General features: G+C 49.1%; 1 protein-coding gene and 1 long non-coding RNA gene across 6 annotated transcripts in view; both read left to right on the top strand.

Annotated features, from left to right (window-relative positions):
• Positions 1-15,381, top strand: part of LOC126931196 (uncharacterized) — a 155,046-nt gene that overhangs the window by 116,717 nt on the left and 22,948 nt on the right. The window lies entirely within an intron of this gene.
• On the top strand, positions 621-15,129 carry AAAS (aladin WD repeat nucleoporin). 3 transcript variants are annotated; one of them, XM_050748878.1, is made up of 16 exons: positions 621-906; positions 1,491-1,618; positions 7,009-7,064; positions 7,369-7,460; positions 7,655-7,701; positions 7,947-8,045; positions 8,355-8,498; positions 12,881-13,001; positions 13,321-13,445; positions 13,569-13,629; positions 13,771-13,861; positions 14,058-14,151; positions 14,237-14,304; positions 14,453-14,534; positions 14,653-14,737; positions 14,869-15,129. In XM_050748878.1, the coding sequence occupies exons 1-16, from the start codon at positions 784-786 to the stop codon at positions 15,094-15,096; spliced, it is 1,644 nt and encodes a 547-aa protein (XP_050604835.1). In that variant the 5' UTR covers positions 621-783; the 3' UTR covers positions 15,097-15,129. The 3 variants fall into 3 exon arrangements, with proteins under 3 accessions (XP_050604835.1, XP_050604837.1, XP_050604836.1); XM_050748880.1 differs by having other exon boundaries at positions 708-778; XM_050748879.1 differs by lacking the exon at positions 621-906 and adding an exon at positions 1,085-1,210.

Below are 15,381 nucleotides of genomic sequence, written 5' to 3'. Positions count from 1 at the left end.
TTCTCACGCCGCAGCCTCCCGATTAGCTGGGATTACAGATGCCCGCCACCACGCCCGACTAATTTTTGTATTTTTAGTATAGATGGGGTTTTCAACATGGCCAGGCTGGTCTACGAACTCCTGACCTTCAGGTGATCCACCCACCTAGGCCTCCCACAGTGCTGGGATTACAGGCGTGAGCCACTGCGCCTGGCAGGAAATGTTACTTTTCCACCTGTCCCCACCTCCCTTTCCAGGAGTCCGCCTAACCTTGTGGGTGCAGCACTGAAAATCCTCTCTGAGGTTTTTCCCTCAGCTTTCCAGCCAGCTGCCTGTGACATAGCCTGTATTTTCCTCTGGGTGATCCACAGGCCTGGGAGGGTTAATTTGGTACTTCCCTGAATGTAGGTTATTTTGGGCTTTCTAAGCGTTAAGAGAGTGAGTGGGAAAAGGCGTTGGGGAATTCGGAGCTGGGAAAAACAGTAGTCGCATGGAAAACAACAAAAAAAACCCCGCTCCAACCTGGTAACCAACGATTGGCCCGAGGACCTGTCCGCGCTGCTCCCCCTCCGGCCGCCAGGGGGCGCAGGAGGAAGCTTTGGCGGTCTGTCCCGGGACCGTACTTACTCGTACTTCTTTCCTGTTAAGTCTTTTCTTCACTTCCGTCGAGCTCCGCCTCGCCGTTTGTCCCTTGCGGCTACCCGTCTGCATACGAATCTAGCCCGGGAACCGAGTTGCGGGAGGGCGGTCTGTGCCGTTCCGGCTAGGAGTTTGCCGACTCCAGACGTCCTGCGAACCGGCAAGATGTGCTCCCTGGGGTTGTTCCCTCCTCCACCGCCTCGGGGTCAAGTCACCCTATATGAGCACAATAACGAGCTGGTGACGGGCAGTAGCTATGAGAGCCCGCCCCCCGACTTCCGGGGCCAGGTGGCCAGGGCGAGGAGGGAGGGGACCTGCAGGCATGGGGGCAGAGTCGGGGAGAATTGGGGAAGGGAGGCAGTGTGACAGGGGCAGGGTCGCAGAGTCTGGTGGACTGGAAACAGCTTGGCCCCGGCAGGAGAATAGAAGGGCTGGAATCTGTTTTAGGGCAGGGATTGGAGTATAAGAGGGGGTTAAGGAGCTGTGGAGAAGTCCTAGAGGGAATGGAGAGAATGAGGGAGAATCTAGGGAGTGTGAGGATGCGGGAGAACTATCCAAAAGTTGGGGACAGTATCTGAGGAGGATCAGAAAGGTACAACTTGGAACATTTTTTCCGTGGTGTACCTGGGAAGGACAAGGAAGGGAAACTGACATTTACTGAGCGTTTGTTATGTAAGAAAGAGGATGAGTCAGGTGTTTTCTAAAAATGTTATGTGGTTTCATAATCACAACCCTATGAAATATCATACTAGTTGCACAGATACGGGAGCTAAGACTTGTTTCCCATACTAACAAGTGTTAGCTTTGTGGAAACGGAAAACAGACCTCTGGAATCTTGACTCACCATCACACCCCTCACTTTTGTGCTATAGTGGATCAATCTTCCTGTCCTACACCTGACCAAGGATCCCCTAAAGACCCCTGGAAGGCTGGACCATGGCACAAGAACTGCCTTCATCCATCACCGGGAGCAAGTGTGGAAGAGATGCATCAACATTTGGTGAGGCATGGTAAAGCGTTTTCTGGGTCATAGTCTGCAGATCCTGGAAAATGAGTGACCACTCTTTACCTTGGGGTGTTCTTCAAAAGACTTATTCAGGCTGTCTCCATGAGAGCTGTATATCTAAAATCATATGAAATTTTTAGTCCTTATTGTAGAAATCAAATGCTCAATAAATATCAGGTTCCCTCCCTTGCCCTTCCCAGGAACACTATGGAAAAAGTACTTCTATTTAATCTCTAGTAACTTGCCTTGCTTTCTGGCTTGATTAGGTGAACCTGCTCCCTGCCCCCACCTCATGTCATTAACACTTCTGAGCTTTTACGTAAAGCTCAGCAAGATTAGATATAAGGTTGCATTGAATAATCTCCTACATAGGTCATCCACTTTACACCTGTAGGAGTGGAGCCACACTACCTGGTTTCATTTTCTTTTTTTTTTTTTTTTTTTTTTTTTGAGACGGAGTCTCGCTGTGTCGCCCAGGCTGGAGTGCAGTGGCCGGATCTCAGCTCACTGCAAGCTCTGCCTCCCGGGTTTTTACGCCATTCTCCTGCCTCAGCCTCCCGAGTAGCCGGGACTACAGGCGCCCGCCACCTCGCCCGACTAGTTTTTTTTTTGTATTTTTTAGTAGAGACGGGATTTCACCGTGTTAGCCAGGATGGTCTCGATCTCCTGACCTCGTGATCCGCCCGTCTCGGCCTCCCAAAGTGCTGGGATTACAGGCTTGAGCCACCGCGCCCGGCCTTCTTTTTTTTTTTTTTGAGACGGAGTTTCACTCTTGTTGCCCAGGCTGGAGTGCAGTGGCACGATCTCAGCTCATTGCAACCTCTGCCTCCCAGGTTCAAGCGATTCTCCTGCCTCAGTCTCCCGAGTAGCTAGGATTACAGGCATGTGCCACCATGCCCAGCTAATTTTGTATTTTTAGTAGAGACGGGGTTTCTCCATGTTGGTCAGGCTGGTCTTGAACTCCCGACCTCAGATTATCTGCCTGCCTTGGCCACCCAAAGTGCTGGGATTACAGGTGTGAGCCACCGCGCTGGCTCATTTTCTTTTTTTTTCTTTTTTCTTTTTTTTTGAGACAGAGTCTTGCTGTGTTGCCAGGCTGGAGTGTGGTAGTGCGATCTCAGCTCACTGCAACCTCCACCTCAGATTCAGGTTCAAGCAGTTCCCCTGCCTCAGCCTCCCGAGTGGCTGGGACTATAGGCACGTGCCACCACGCCCAGCTAATTTTTGTATTTTTGTAGAGATGGGATTTCACCATGTTGGCCAGGCTGGTCTGGCCTCCTGACCTCAGGTAATCTGCCTGCCTTGGCCTCCCAAAGTGCTGAGATTACAGCTGTGAGCCACTGCACCTGGACCTATTAATGGCACATATTAATGCCTTTAAGGGTTTTTTATGCCAGGCACAGTGACTCATGCCTATAATCCTAGCACTTTGGTAGGCTGAGGCCGGCAGATTGCTTGAGCTCAGTGGTTCGAGACAAGCCTGAGGAACATGGTGAAACCATGTTCTTTCCTCTACAAGAAAAATACGAAAATTAGCCGGGTATGGTTGCATGCACCTTTAGTCCCAGCTACTCAGGAGGCTTATGTATAGGAGGATTGCTTGAGCCTGGGAGGTGGAGGTTGCAGTGAGCCAAGATTGTGCCAGTGCGGTGGCACTGAGTGAGACCTTGTCTCAAAAAAATAAAAAAAGTTAATATTTTATTAATACCATTACTATTTGTAGGATGAATTCCTAGAAGTTAAGTTGCTGGTTCAGAGGGTATGTTCATCTGTAATTTGTGAGCTGTTCCAAATAGTCCTCTGTCAAAATCGTACATGTATATGGTCCCACCAGCAGTGTATGAGAGTGCCTGTTTTCCAACACGTGCTGTTAAGCTTTGATCTTTGGTACTTTAGTACAGTTTAATGGGCATGTGTGTGTGAAGTTGAACATCAGTTTGTTGAAAAGCCATTCATTCCCAGGCTCCTCCTTGTCTCCTACTTCTGCGGCTGCTGCTTCTCAGGCTTTTTGGTGGCTCCTCTTCCTGATGTCCCTTGAATGTTGGTGTTCTTGGGGCTAGATTTCCAGTCAATGCATCAGACCTGGTGTTCACTTTTTTGTGAAATTATTCTGCTTGAATATTTCAGACTTCATATATTCAGCATGCTCAAATCCAATCTCTTTATTTCTCTCTCCAAATTTGCTTCCCTGGATGGTTCACGTTAAGGAATGATCATATTACTCATTCAGGAAAAAGTGGTTTGAGTGTAGGTTCTGGGGTAGATAGATGGTTGAATCCTGACTACTACTTTCTACTTAGATTACCTTGTTCATATTAATTAACCTCCTCACACCTTTGTTCTCTCATCTTTTTTTTTTTTTTTGAGACGGAGTCTTGCTCTGTCGCCCAGTCTGGAGTGCAGTGGCCGGATTTCAGCTCACTGCAAGCTCCGCCTCCCGGGTTTACGCCATTCTCCTGCCTCAGCCTCCCGAGTAGCTGGGACTACAGGCGCCCGCCACCGCGCCCGGCTAGTTTTTTTTTTTGTATTTTTTAGTAGAGACGGGGTTTCACTGTGTTAGCCAGGATGGTCTCGATCTCCTGACCTCACAATCCGCCTGTCTCGGCCTCCCAAAGTGCTGGGATTACAGGCTTGAGCCACCGCGCCTGGCTGTTCTCTCATCTAAAAATGCAGTGATAGGTTGGGCGCGGAGGGTCACGCCTGTAATCCCAGCACTTTGGGAGGCCGAGGTGGGTGTATCACTTGAGGTCAGGAGTTCGAGACCAGCCTGGCCAATGTGGTGAAACTCTGTCTGTAATCCTGATTACTCAGGAGGCTGAGGCACAAGAATTGCTTGCACCCAGGAGTTAGAGGTTGCAGTGAGCCGAGTGCACACCACTGCACTCCAGCCTGGGTGACAAAGTGAGATTCCATCTTACACACACACACACACACACACACACACACACACACACACACACAGTGAAATCCTGTGTCTACAAAAAATTTAAAAATTAGCTGGGCATGATGGTGTGTGCCTGTAGTCTCAGCTCCTCCAGAGGCTGAGGTAGGAATACCTGAGTGTGGGAGGTTGAGGCTGCAGCGAGCCATGATGGTAATACTGCACTCCAGCTTGGGTGACAGAGCAAGACCCTGTCTCAATAAAATAAAAATAAATGCAGTGATAACAATACCTATCTTGTAGAATTGTCATAATGGCTTGATTAGTTCATGTGAGGCACCTAGTCCAGAGCTGGCACATTGTAAGCATATTAGCTGATGTAATTATTACCTAGGTGTTTTTCTTGTATTGATTGCTCTTTCCTTTACTAATGTCTGATTAGTCTTCACATCTTGTTCTTGCTACTTCCTAAGTCTCTCAAATCTGTCTCTTTTTCTTCATCCCACCAGTTCAGGCCACTTTCACTTTTTCCCTAGATTCCTGAAGTAGATTCTTTTTTGTTTTTTTGAGACAGTCTCACTTTGTCACCCAGGCTGGAGTGCAATGGCGCAATCTTGGCTCACTGCAACCTCTGCCTCCCAGGTTAAAGCAATTCTTCTGCCTCAGCCTCTGGAGTAGCTGGGACTACAGGTGCACACCACAATGCCTGGCTAATTTTTTTTTTTGAGACGGAGTCTTACTCTGTTGCCCTCGCTGGAGTGCAGTGGCGCGATCTCGGCTCACTGCAGGCTCCGCCTCCTGGGTTCATGCCATTCTCCTGCTTCAGCCTCCCAAGTCGCTGGGACTACAGGCGCCCACCACCATGCCTGGCTAATTTTTTCTATTTTTAGTAGAGATGGGGTTTCACTGTGTTAACCAGGATGGTTTCAATCTCCTGACCTGGTGATCCGCCCGTCTCGGCCTCCCAAAGTGCTGGGATTACAGGCTTGAGCCAATGTGCCAGGCCAATTTTTGTATTTTTAATAGAGATGGAGTTTCACCATCTTGACCAGGTTGATCTCGAACTCCTGACCTCGTGATCTGCCTGCCTTGGCCTCCCAGCATGCTGGGATTACAGGCGTGAGCCACTGCACCCGGCCCTAAAGTAGATTCTTAACTGATTTATTTTTCTCTTATTCTTTTTTTTTTGAGACAGCATCTTGCTCTGTTGTCCAGCGTGGAGTGCAGTGGTGCAAACATGGAACACGGCTCACTGCATCATCAGCCCCCAGGGCTCAAGTGATGCACCCTCCTCAGCCTCCTCAGCCTCCTCAGTAGCTGGGACTACAGGTGTGCGCCACCATACTTGGCTACGTTTTGTATTTTTTTGTAGAGACAGCATTTATATTGCCTAGGCTGGTCTCAAGCTCTTGAGCTCAGGTGATCCACCTGCCTTGGCCTCTGAAAGTGCTAGGATTATGGGTGTGAGCCACTGCACCTGGACTTTTTCTATTTTTTCTCTTTTTTTTTTTTTTTTTTTTTTTTTTTTTTTTTTTTTGTTTGTTTTTTGAGACGGAGTCTCGCTCTGTCGCCCAGGCTGGAGTGCAGTGGCGCGATCTCGGCTCACTGCAAGCTCCGCCTCCTGGGTTTACGCCATTCTCCTGCCTCAGCCTCCTGAGTAGCTGGGACTACAGGCGCCCGCCACCGCGCCCGGCTAATTTTTTGTATTTTTAGTAGAGACGGGGTTTCACCGTGGTCTCGATCTCCTGACCTTGTGATCCGCCCGCCTCGGCCTCCCAAAGTGCTGGGATTACAGGCGTGAGCCACCGCGCCCGGCCTTTTTTTTTTTTTTTTTCTGTGAGACGAAGTCTCACTCTGTCGCCCAGGCTGGAGTGCAGTGGCATGATGTCGGCTCACTGCAACCTCTCCCTCCCGGGTTCAGACGATTCTCCTGCCTCAGCCTCCCAAGTAGCTGGGATTATAGGCATGCATCACCACGCTTGGCAAATTTTTATATTTTTAGTAGAGACGGGGTTTTACCATGTTGGCCAGGATAGTCTCGATCTCCTGACCTCGTGATCCGCCCACCTCGGCCTCCTAAAGTGCTGGGATTACAGGTATGAGCCACTGCGCGCATCCTGGTCTTTTCTATTCTTATCACTCTCTAATCTGCAACTAGACTGCTCTTTCTAAAATGCTGCTGTGTGATCTGTTTATTCCTCTCCTTAGAACCCTTCCATGGCTTTCCATTCACTGTCTTAGAACAAGTCCCACTCCTTAACCTGCTCACAAAGCCCCAAAAGTCCTCTGAGGCTTGGTTGCCTCATCCGTAAATGTTTAGAATCTCTTTCAGCTTTGTGAGGTACATAAATGAAAGGACAACATGTAGAGTGCCTGGTACATAGTTGGCGCTCATTAAAATGTGTCTGTATTTTTAATACATTTGTATTGAATGAATGAATGAAACTAGTAGAGGGGGACACGGGATCAGATAAATCTGACCCACATTTTCCTCCCTTATCAGGCGTGATGTGGGCCTTTTTGGGGTGCTAAATGAAATTGCAAACTCAGAAGAAGAGGGTAAGTATTTTTCTCTCCAGCCTTCGCTTGTTTTGTGGTTATCTTCCCCTCCATATTCTTGAACTCTCCTGACATCTGTTGGCCCAGCCTCTTTTAGCTGTATTTTTCCTGTCATCTTCTCTCCTCTGCCTACCCAAATAACCCAGAGTGGGTGTCCAGAGTGGGTGTCCAGAGTGAGATATTGAGAGTACTTACTGGGCAGAAGGACCTGGGGAGTGCCTGTCTTTCCTTGTCTTTCACCTAGAGGGTACCTGGTAAGAGGCCTCTGAATGGTTTAATCAGAGCTGCTTCCTCAACCCTACAGTGTTTGAGTGGGTGAAGACGGCATCCGGCTGGGCCCTGGCACTCTGTCGATGGGCCTCTTCCCTCCATGGGTCCCTGTTCCCCCATCTGTCTGTAAGTTTGGCTTCCTCCCCAGCCCTCTGCAGTTGCTGCGTCCCCATCCTACTCTGCCCCCATTCCTATCCTTGCAGGTCAGGGTTGGGTGTGATGACTTCAGAAGGTAGGAGTGGTCCAGCTCCCAGGTAGGAATATTGAGGGGATGGGCTCCTTTTGCCCCAGTGTGTCCTCTGTCTGCTTTGTTCTTACAGCTCAGGAGTGAAGATCTAATTGCTGAATTTGCCCAAGTCACAAATTGGTGAGTGCACAAGCCCTGGAGCTTTGTGGGAAGGAAGTCCTGAACCTTGGAACTTCCTCTGGGGAGAAGGCAAAGACTCCTACTCCTTTTCTGATTGCTCACCATGTTCTCATTCCTTCTGTCCCCCCAAAAAAGAGAATACAAGAAAAAGTAGAGAAAAACCATGTCCTTACTGGAAATGAATGTGAGCTTCTGGTCTAGGGTAGGGGTAGGTGCAGGAACTCTTCATGTTAACCCTTCCTTAGGTCCAGCTGCTGCTTGCGTGTCTTTGCGTGGCATCCCCACACCAACAAGTTTGCAGTGGCCCTGCTAGATGACTCAGTCCGTGTGTATAATGCCAGCAGGTATGTGTGGAGACACCAGGTGGGCTCTGACTTGTCAATATCATCTTCCCTTGCCAGCCTTGGTCCCGGGAAGTCCTGTAGTTCTTGAACCTGGTTCATAGGGCTCCTTCCAGAACTGGGGTCAGAGAAACTCGATAACTGGATATATGCTTTTTCTAGACCTAACCTTTATCCTTTCCTGTCCCATAGTGCCCCTGGCCCCTAAATGAATCCTCCTTCTTCTCTCTGACTTTCCCTCCTTAACTGCACTCTGGTCGCTGGAGCCTTAGTGTTCCTGCCTTGACTCAGTTTCTTATCCCTTCACCCTAGCACCATAGTCCCCTCCCTGAAGCACCGGCTGCAGCGAAATGTGGCGGCTCTGGCCTGGAAACCTCTTAGTGCCTCTGTCTTGGCTGTGGCCTGCCAGAGCTGCATTCTCATCTGGACCCTGGACCCTACCTCCTTGTCTACCCGGTAAGTCTTAGTAGCCTGTCTTATCTTGGCCTGAGAGTTATGCAATGCTAGGCATGGTGGGTGGTGAGGAGGTCTGAAAGGAGAAGTTCTTTGTCCTCACAGCACTTCCCAGGGCTATGGGAAAAGCAGATGTAAGATAAAAGTGGGTTGCTGAGAATAATCTGGAGAAAGAGACAGAACTAGGGGCTTTTTGGATTGTGGGGACAATGTGTCTGTGGGTTATGGGGTGGAAAGACTGTCTTTCAGAGGACTATCAGGAGACTTGAAGGAAGTGTGAAGAAAATTAGTGCTGATAAGATCAGAAACTAATGAAATTAGAAAAAGCATACCTGTGAGAACTAACTAAAAATAAAACCAGAAATTGGTTCTTTAAATTATGAATAAGCTGGGTGCTGTGGCTCATGCCTGTAAGTCCGACACTTTGGACTGTGGAGGTGGGTGGATCAGCTGAGGTCAGGAGTTCGAGACCAGCCTGGCCAACATGTCACTACTAAAAATACAAAAATTAGCTGGGCCTGGTGGTGTGCACCTGTAGTTCCAGGTACTTGGGAGGCTGAGGGAGGAGAAACGCTTGAATCTGGGAGATGGAGGTTGCAGTGAGCCGAGATCATGCCACTGCACTCCAGCCTGGGCAATGGAACAAGACTCTGTCTAAAAAAAAAAAAAAAAAAAAAAAAGGAATAAGGCTGCGGACAGTGGCTCACACCTGTAATCCCCGCATTTTGGGAGGCCAAAGCGTGAGGATCACCTGAGGTCAGGAGTTTGAGACCAACCTGGTCAACATGGTAAAACCCGTCTCTGCTAAAAATACAAAAATTAGGCCAGGCACAGTGGCCCATGCCTGTAATCCCAGCACTTTGGGAGGCCAAGGTGGGTGGATTTCTTGAGGCCAGGAATTTGAAACCATTCTGGCCAACATGGTGAAACCCCATCTCTACTAAAAATATAAAAAATTAGCCGGACATGGTTTTGCATGCCTCTGATCCCAGCTACTCGAGAGGCTGACACACAAGAATCACTTGAACCTGAGAAGTGGCGGTTGCAGTGAGTTGACATCACACCACTGCAGCTGCACTGTGGTCTGGGTGACAGAGTGAGACACTGTCTTTTTTTTTTTTTTTTTTTTGAGACGGAGTCTCGCTCTGTCGCCCAGGCTGGAGTGCAGCGGCATGATCTCGGCTCACTGCAAGCTCCGCCTCCCAGGTTCACGCCATTCTCCTGCCTCAGCCTCCCGAGTAGCTGGGACTACAGGCGCCTGCCACCGACACTGTCTTAAAAAAAAAAAGAAAAAGGCTGGATGCGGTGGCTCATACCTGTAATCGCAGCACTTTGAGAGGCTGAGACAGGTGGATCATGAGATCAGGAGATCGAGACCATCCTGGCTACCACGGTGAAACCCCATCTCTACTAAAAATAAAAAAATCAACCGGGCGTGGTGGCGCTCGCCTGTAGTCTCAGCTACTCGGCAGGCTGAGACAGGAGAGTCACTTGAACCTGGGAGGCAGAGGTTGCAGTAGTGAGCCGAGATCGTGCCACCGTACTCCATCCTGGGCAACAGAGCAAGACTATCTCAAAAAACAAAGTGTGTATGTGTGTGTGTGTGCGGTACATATATATATGTACATGTATATATATGAATAAAGAAGAAAACCTTTTGGTCAGCCTAATTAAGGAGAAAAAACCAAAGTATACTATTTTCAGAAGTGGAAAGATATAGATATGGTAGAAAATAGAAGAATTATAAGAGTATTATGGACATGTTTAGGCCAACAAATTTGAAAATCTGAAGGAAATGTTTGATTTTTTTTGTTTGTTTGAGATGGAGTCTCGCTCTGTTGTTCAGGCTGGAGTGCAGTGGCGTGATCTCGGCTCACTGCAGTCTCAGCCTCCCGGGTTCAAGCGATTCTTCAGCCTCAGCGTCCCAAGTAGCTGGGACTACAGGCCTGTGCTAACTAATTTTTGTATTTTTATTAGAGAGAGGGTTTCACCATATTGGCCAGGCTGGTCTTGAACTCCTGACCTTGTGATCCGCCCGCCTTGGCTTCCCAAAGTGCTGGGATTATAGGAGTGAGCCACTGCGCCCTGTGGAAATGTTTGATTTTCTAGCAAAATATAAGTTACCAAAGTGGATTGTAGAAGAAAATAATGAGTTTTTTTTTGGGGGGGTCAGAGTTTCACTCTTGTTGCCGAGGCTGGATGGAGTGCAATGGCACAATCTTGGCTCACTGCAACCTCTTCCTCCCGGGTTCAAGGGATTCTCCTCTTGACCTCATGATCCACCCGCCTCAGCATTCCCAAGTGCTGGGATTACAGGCATGAGTCACCGCGCCCGGCCTGTCCTCCCTTTTTTTGTTGCAGGATCTATCCTGATTTATTTTTATAAAGCTAATGTAACACTAATACCTAAACCTTGACAGTAGGTACTATAAGAAAAAAATACGTAATCACAGATTTTTTTTCTTTTTTTTTTTTTTTGAGATGGAATCTCACTCTGTCGTCCAGGCTGGAGGGCAAGTGGCGCAATCTCAGCTCACTGCAACAACTTCTGCCTCCTGGGTTCAAGCGATTCTCCTGCCTCAGCCTCCCAAGTAGCTGGGACTACAGGCGCATGCCATCACAGGCCAATTTTTTATTTTTAGTAGAGGTGGGGGTTTCACCATATTGACCAGGCTGATCTCAAACTCTTGACTTAAGGTGATCCGCCCGCCTTGGCCTCCCAAAGTGCTGGGATTTCAGGCATGAGCCACCACACCTGGCCTGTTTTTTGGTTATTTTAGAGATGGGGTTTCATTATGTTGCCCAGGCTGGGATGAAGTGGTTATTCACAGACTCAGTCATCGCACATTACAGCCTTGAACACCTGGGCTCAAGTAAGCCTCTAGCCAAGTAGCTGGGACTACAGGTGCATACACCACGCCTGGAAAGTTGTTGGTTTTTTTGTTTTTGTTTCTACTAAAAATACAAAAATTAGCTGGGTGTGGTGGCGCGTGCCTGTAATCCTGGCTACTCAGGAAGCTGAGGCAGGAGAATCGCTTGAACCCAGGAGGTGGAAGTTCAGTGAGCTGAGATAATGCCATTGTACTCTAGCCTGGGCGACAAGAGCGAAACTTGATTTTTAAAAAATTTTTAAAATAAATACATGAACAAAAAACAAGGCCAGGCACGTGATGGTTCATGGGTGTAATTCCAGCACTTTGGGAGGCTGAGGCAGATGGATCACTTGAGCCTAGGAGTTTGAGACTAGCTTGGGCAACATAGACACTATACAAAAAATAAAAATGAAAAAACTAGCTGGGCGTGGTGGTGTGCATCTGTAGTCCTTGCTACTTTAGAGGCTGAGGCTGAGGCAGGAGCCTCAGGAGTTTGAGGCTGCAGTGTGCTATGATCGTGCCACTGCACTCCAGCCTGGAGTGTGAACCACCATGTCTGGCCCAGGAGATATTTTTTACAGCATTATGTATAATAAAAAATTACAAACAAGTCAAATGTCCATTTGTAGAGGCAGGACTGAATAGATTGTAGTTCATCTATTGAGTGGTATACAGTGGAGCCACCGAAAAGAATGAGATGAATCTGAACCCACCTGCAAAGGCAACTGTGATTTATTGTAAAGTTCAAGATAATTAAATTGTACATCTGTGACTAAGACTTCACTGGAGCTGAAGGTGGTTATAGTTAGGTAGAAAGAGAAGGTGGCATTAATTCAGGTAGTAGCCTTCATCTGTCAGTCCAGGCACATGACTCTGGAAATACACAGCTGACACACAGCTGCAGACACATGGCAGGCGCCCTCAGGTAGTTCCCTGCTGGTGATGGAGGCTGAGCCACATGCAGCATCTTTATGATAAGCAGCAAACGCAGGAGTGCAAAGGTGGGAGGCGCTCTGATAAGGCAAGGCAGGAGGGCTGTTTCGGAGCACAGGGTGTGTTCTGAGGAGTGTTAGATAACTCTGGAGAGAAAAGGTTGGAACCTTGAAGTAAGGTCATAGATTATCCCTGGTTGGATGGATGGCCAGGCTGGATGGCCTGTGGGCAGATAGCTGTGTTCTGGGGTGGGGCCTAATACCACCCCAGGGCAGTACCTTCTAGGTTTCTGGTTAGGTTTTGCCTCCTCATGGCCTATGGTGAAAGCACTCTCTTTCACCCTGGCCTGAGATCTTGCAAATCACCTCTTCTCTGTTGACCTGCTCGTGATTTGGCCTTTTTTCCCCTTCACTGTTTTTTTCTTTTAACTTCCACAATCCTTACTCCTTTCTCCCAACCTGGATTTGAGTCCAGAACGGGCCATCACGATAGGAAGTTTTAGCAGGAGGCAAAGAAATAGAATTTTGGGGATGGTTTCTTGTCATCTCCTGACTCCACATCCTCTGTGTTCCCCTGCAGACCCTCTTCTGGCTGTGCCCAAGTGCTGTCTCACCCTGGGCATACACCTGTTACTAGCTTGGCCTGGGCCCCCAGTGGGGGGCGGCTGCTCTCAGCTTCACCCGTGGATGCTGCTATCCGGGTGAGTGGGTCCCTGCCCCTCATGTGCATTTCAGTCCTGGCAAAAGCGTTCCTCACTCGGTGGTGGAAACATCTTGGGGGAAGGAGGAGGCACCTTGGTTCATTCAGTCTTAAACTTACCCAGAGAGGAGCTTTGCCATCAGACTCATGAGGTTTAAAATTCCATTCTCTGTAATCATTAGCATGAACCTGTGCCTCATGTTTCACAGTCCCTCTCCTGCTTCCTCTCGTTTCTGGCTCTGTGTACATTAGAGAGGCCAGCCCTCTGAGAGATGATAGGGTGCTTGAGTTTTCCCTTATCTTTTGCCCCACTCTCCTAGGTATGGGATGTCTCAACAGAGACCTGTGTCCCCCTTCCCTGGTTTCGAGGAGGTGGGGTGACCAACCTGCTCTGGTCCCCAGATGGCAGCAAAATCCTGGCTACCACTCCTTCAGCTGTCTTTCGGTGAGTGGGAGGAGGATGGAGGGAGGACAAGGACCTAGAGAAAGGCACTTAGACCCAAGGGAGGTGGGTCCAAGTTTTAGAACTTAGAGGTCCTGAGCTGTAATTTGCTTTTCTCTGGCTTAGAGTCTGGGAGGCCCAGATGTGGACTTGTGAGAGGTGGCCTACTCTATCAGGGCGCTGTCAGGTAAGAGGGGACTCTGATTGACAGACGCTGGGGAGATGATTCCAATGGGCCCCTGATGCCCCCAAGCCCGGCCACCTCTACTTTCCCTCCTGCATTCTACTGTAGACATACCTTCTCCTGCCTTTTGCTCCCTGACCCCAGACTGGCTGCTGGAGCCCAGATGGCAACCGACTGCTGTTCACTGTATTGGGAGAGCCACTGATTTACTCCCTGTCTTTTCCAGAACAATGTGGTGAGTTAGGGCAACATTTCAGTATTTGGGGTGGTCAGAGGGAGGCAGCAACCTTTGGTAAGATGCAGCTCTGAGGGATAAAGGGAAATATAGAAGCTTAGGAAATTTCGAGGTGTTGATGCCTTTGGTGAGCTGGCGGGGGACCAGTGAGAGGCCTGTTTCTTGCAAGAACCTCTCTGCTCTTATCCATCCACAGGTGAGGGAAAGGGGCGCGTTGGAGGTGCAAAGTCAGCAACAATTGTGGCAGATCTGTCTGAGACAACAATACAGACACCAGATGGTGAGGAGAGGTGAGCTGAGTGGTTGAGGGAGTAGCAGTGAAAAGCAGATGGGAGGGACCACACTGAAACTCTCCTAATCTGTCCTCACTCACAGGCTTGGGGGAGAGGCTCACTCCATGGTCTGGGACCCCAGTGGGGAGCGTCTGGCTGTGCTCATGAAAGGTAAGAGGCAAGGATGAAGGGCTCAGCCTACAGCCATCTTCCCAATTAATCTAGTGAGGCCATGCCCTGGCTTGGAGTTCTCCTCTGCCCCTGTCCTGGGACTCTGTCTTCAGAGTTCCTCCCCTATCCCTGGATCCATTTCTTACAGGAAACCCAAGAGTACAGGATGGTAAACCAGTCATCCTCCTTTTTTGCACTCGAAACAGCCCTGTGTTTGAGCTCCTTCCCTGGTAAGTGCCATGTGGGCCCTTAGGTCTGGACTTCTCACCAGCCTTCCTGCACAAAACCCACATCCCACTACATGCAGCTCCCTTCTGCCTCCGGTTGCCTGCTCACCTTTTCTTCTAGTGGCATTATCCAGGGGGAGCCAGGAGCCCAGCCCCAGCTCATCACTTTCCATCCTTCCTTCAACAAAGGGGCCCTGCTCAGTGTGGTGAGTGCGCCAGGCTGCTGGGGCTTCCAGGAGTTGGATGGAGAAGCTAAGGGCCTTGGCTGCTGTATGGCTCTGCCAGATAGCCCTTCTTTGGGCCCAGGCTCTGATCCTTTTCTTTCCCTTCTCTGCAGGGCTGGTCCACAGGCCGAATTGCTCACATCCCGCTGTACTTTGTCAATGCCCAGTTTCCACGTTTTAGCCCAGTGCTTGGCCGGGCCCAAGAACCCCCTGCTGGGGGTGGAGGCTGTATTCATGACCTGCCCCTCTTTACTGAGACATCCCCAACCTCTGCCCCTTGGGACCCTCTCCTCCCAGGGCCACCACCTGTTCTGCCCCACTCCCCACATTCCCACCTCTAATAAAAAATAAGTTTTCCTTTTGTTTTCCACTCAGTTACCAGTCTGTCTTTTCCAGGGAGTTGCATTGGAGTAGAGTAGGGGGAAAAAGCATGGACTTTGATTTGAGTTAAGGCCCTGTTCTGTCACTTTTTAGCCACTTGTGAATTTGGTCACATTAACCCTAGAAACTGTATGGATTCAAATGCTTTGGAAAGCAAGACTGAGAAGTTACTGTGAAGAAAATATATCTAACACAGGGTCTTACATATAAATAGTTGTTTCACTTTTCACAAGTTTCCAGAATGG

Source organism: Macaca thibetana, chromosome 11 (genome assembly GCF_024542745.1).
Source record: "Macaca thibetana thibetana isolate TM-01 chromosome 11, ASM2454274v1, whole genome shotgun sequence".
NCBI classification, from domain to species: Eukaryota; Metazoa; Chordata; class Mammalia; order Primates; family Cercopithecidae; genus Macaca; species Macaca thibetana.
This window is presented reverse-complemented; position numbering and strand designations above follow the sequence as displayed.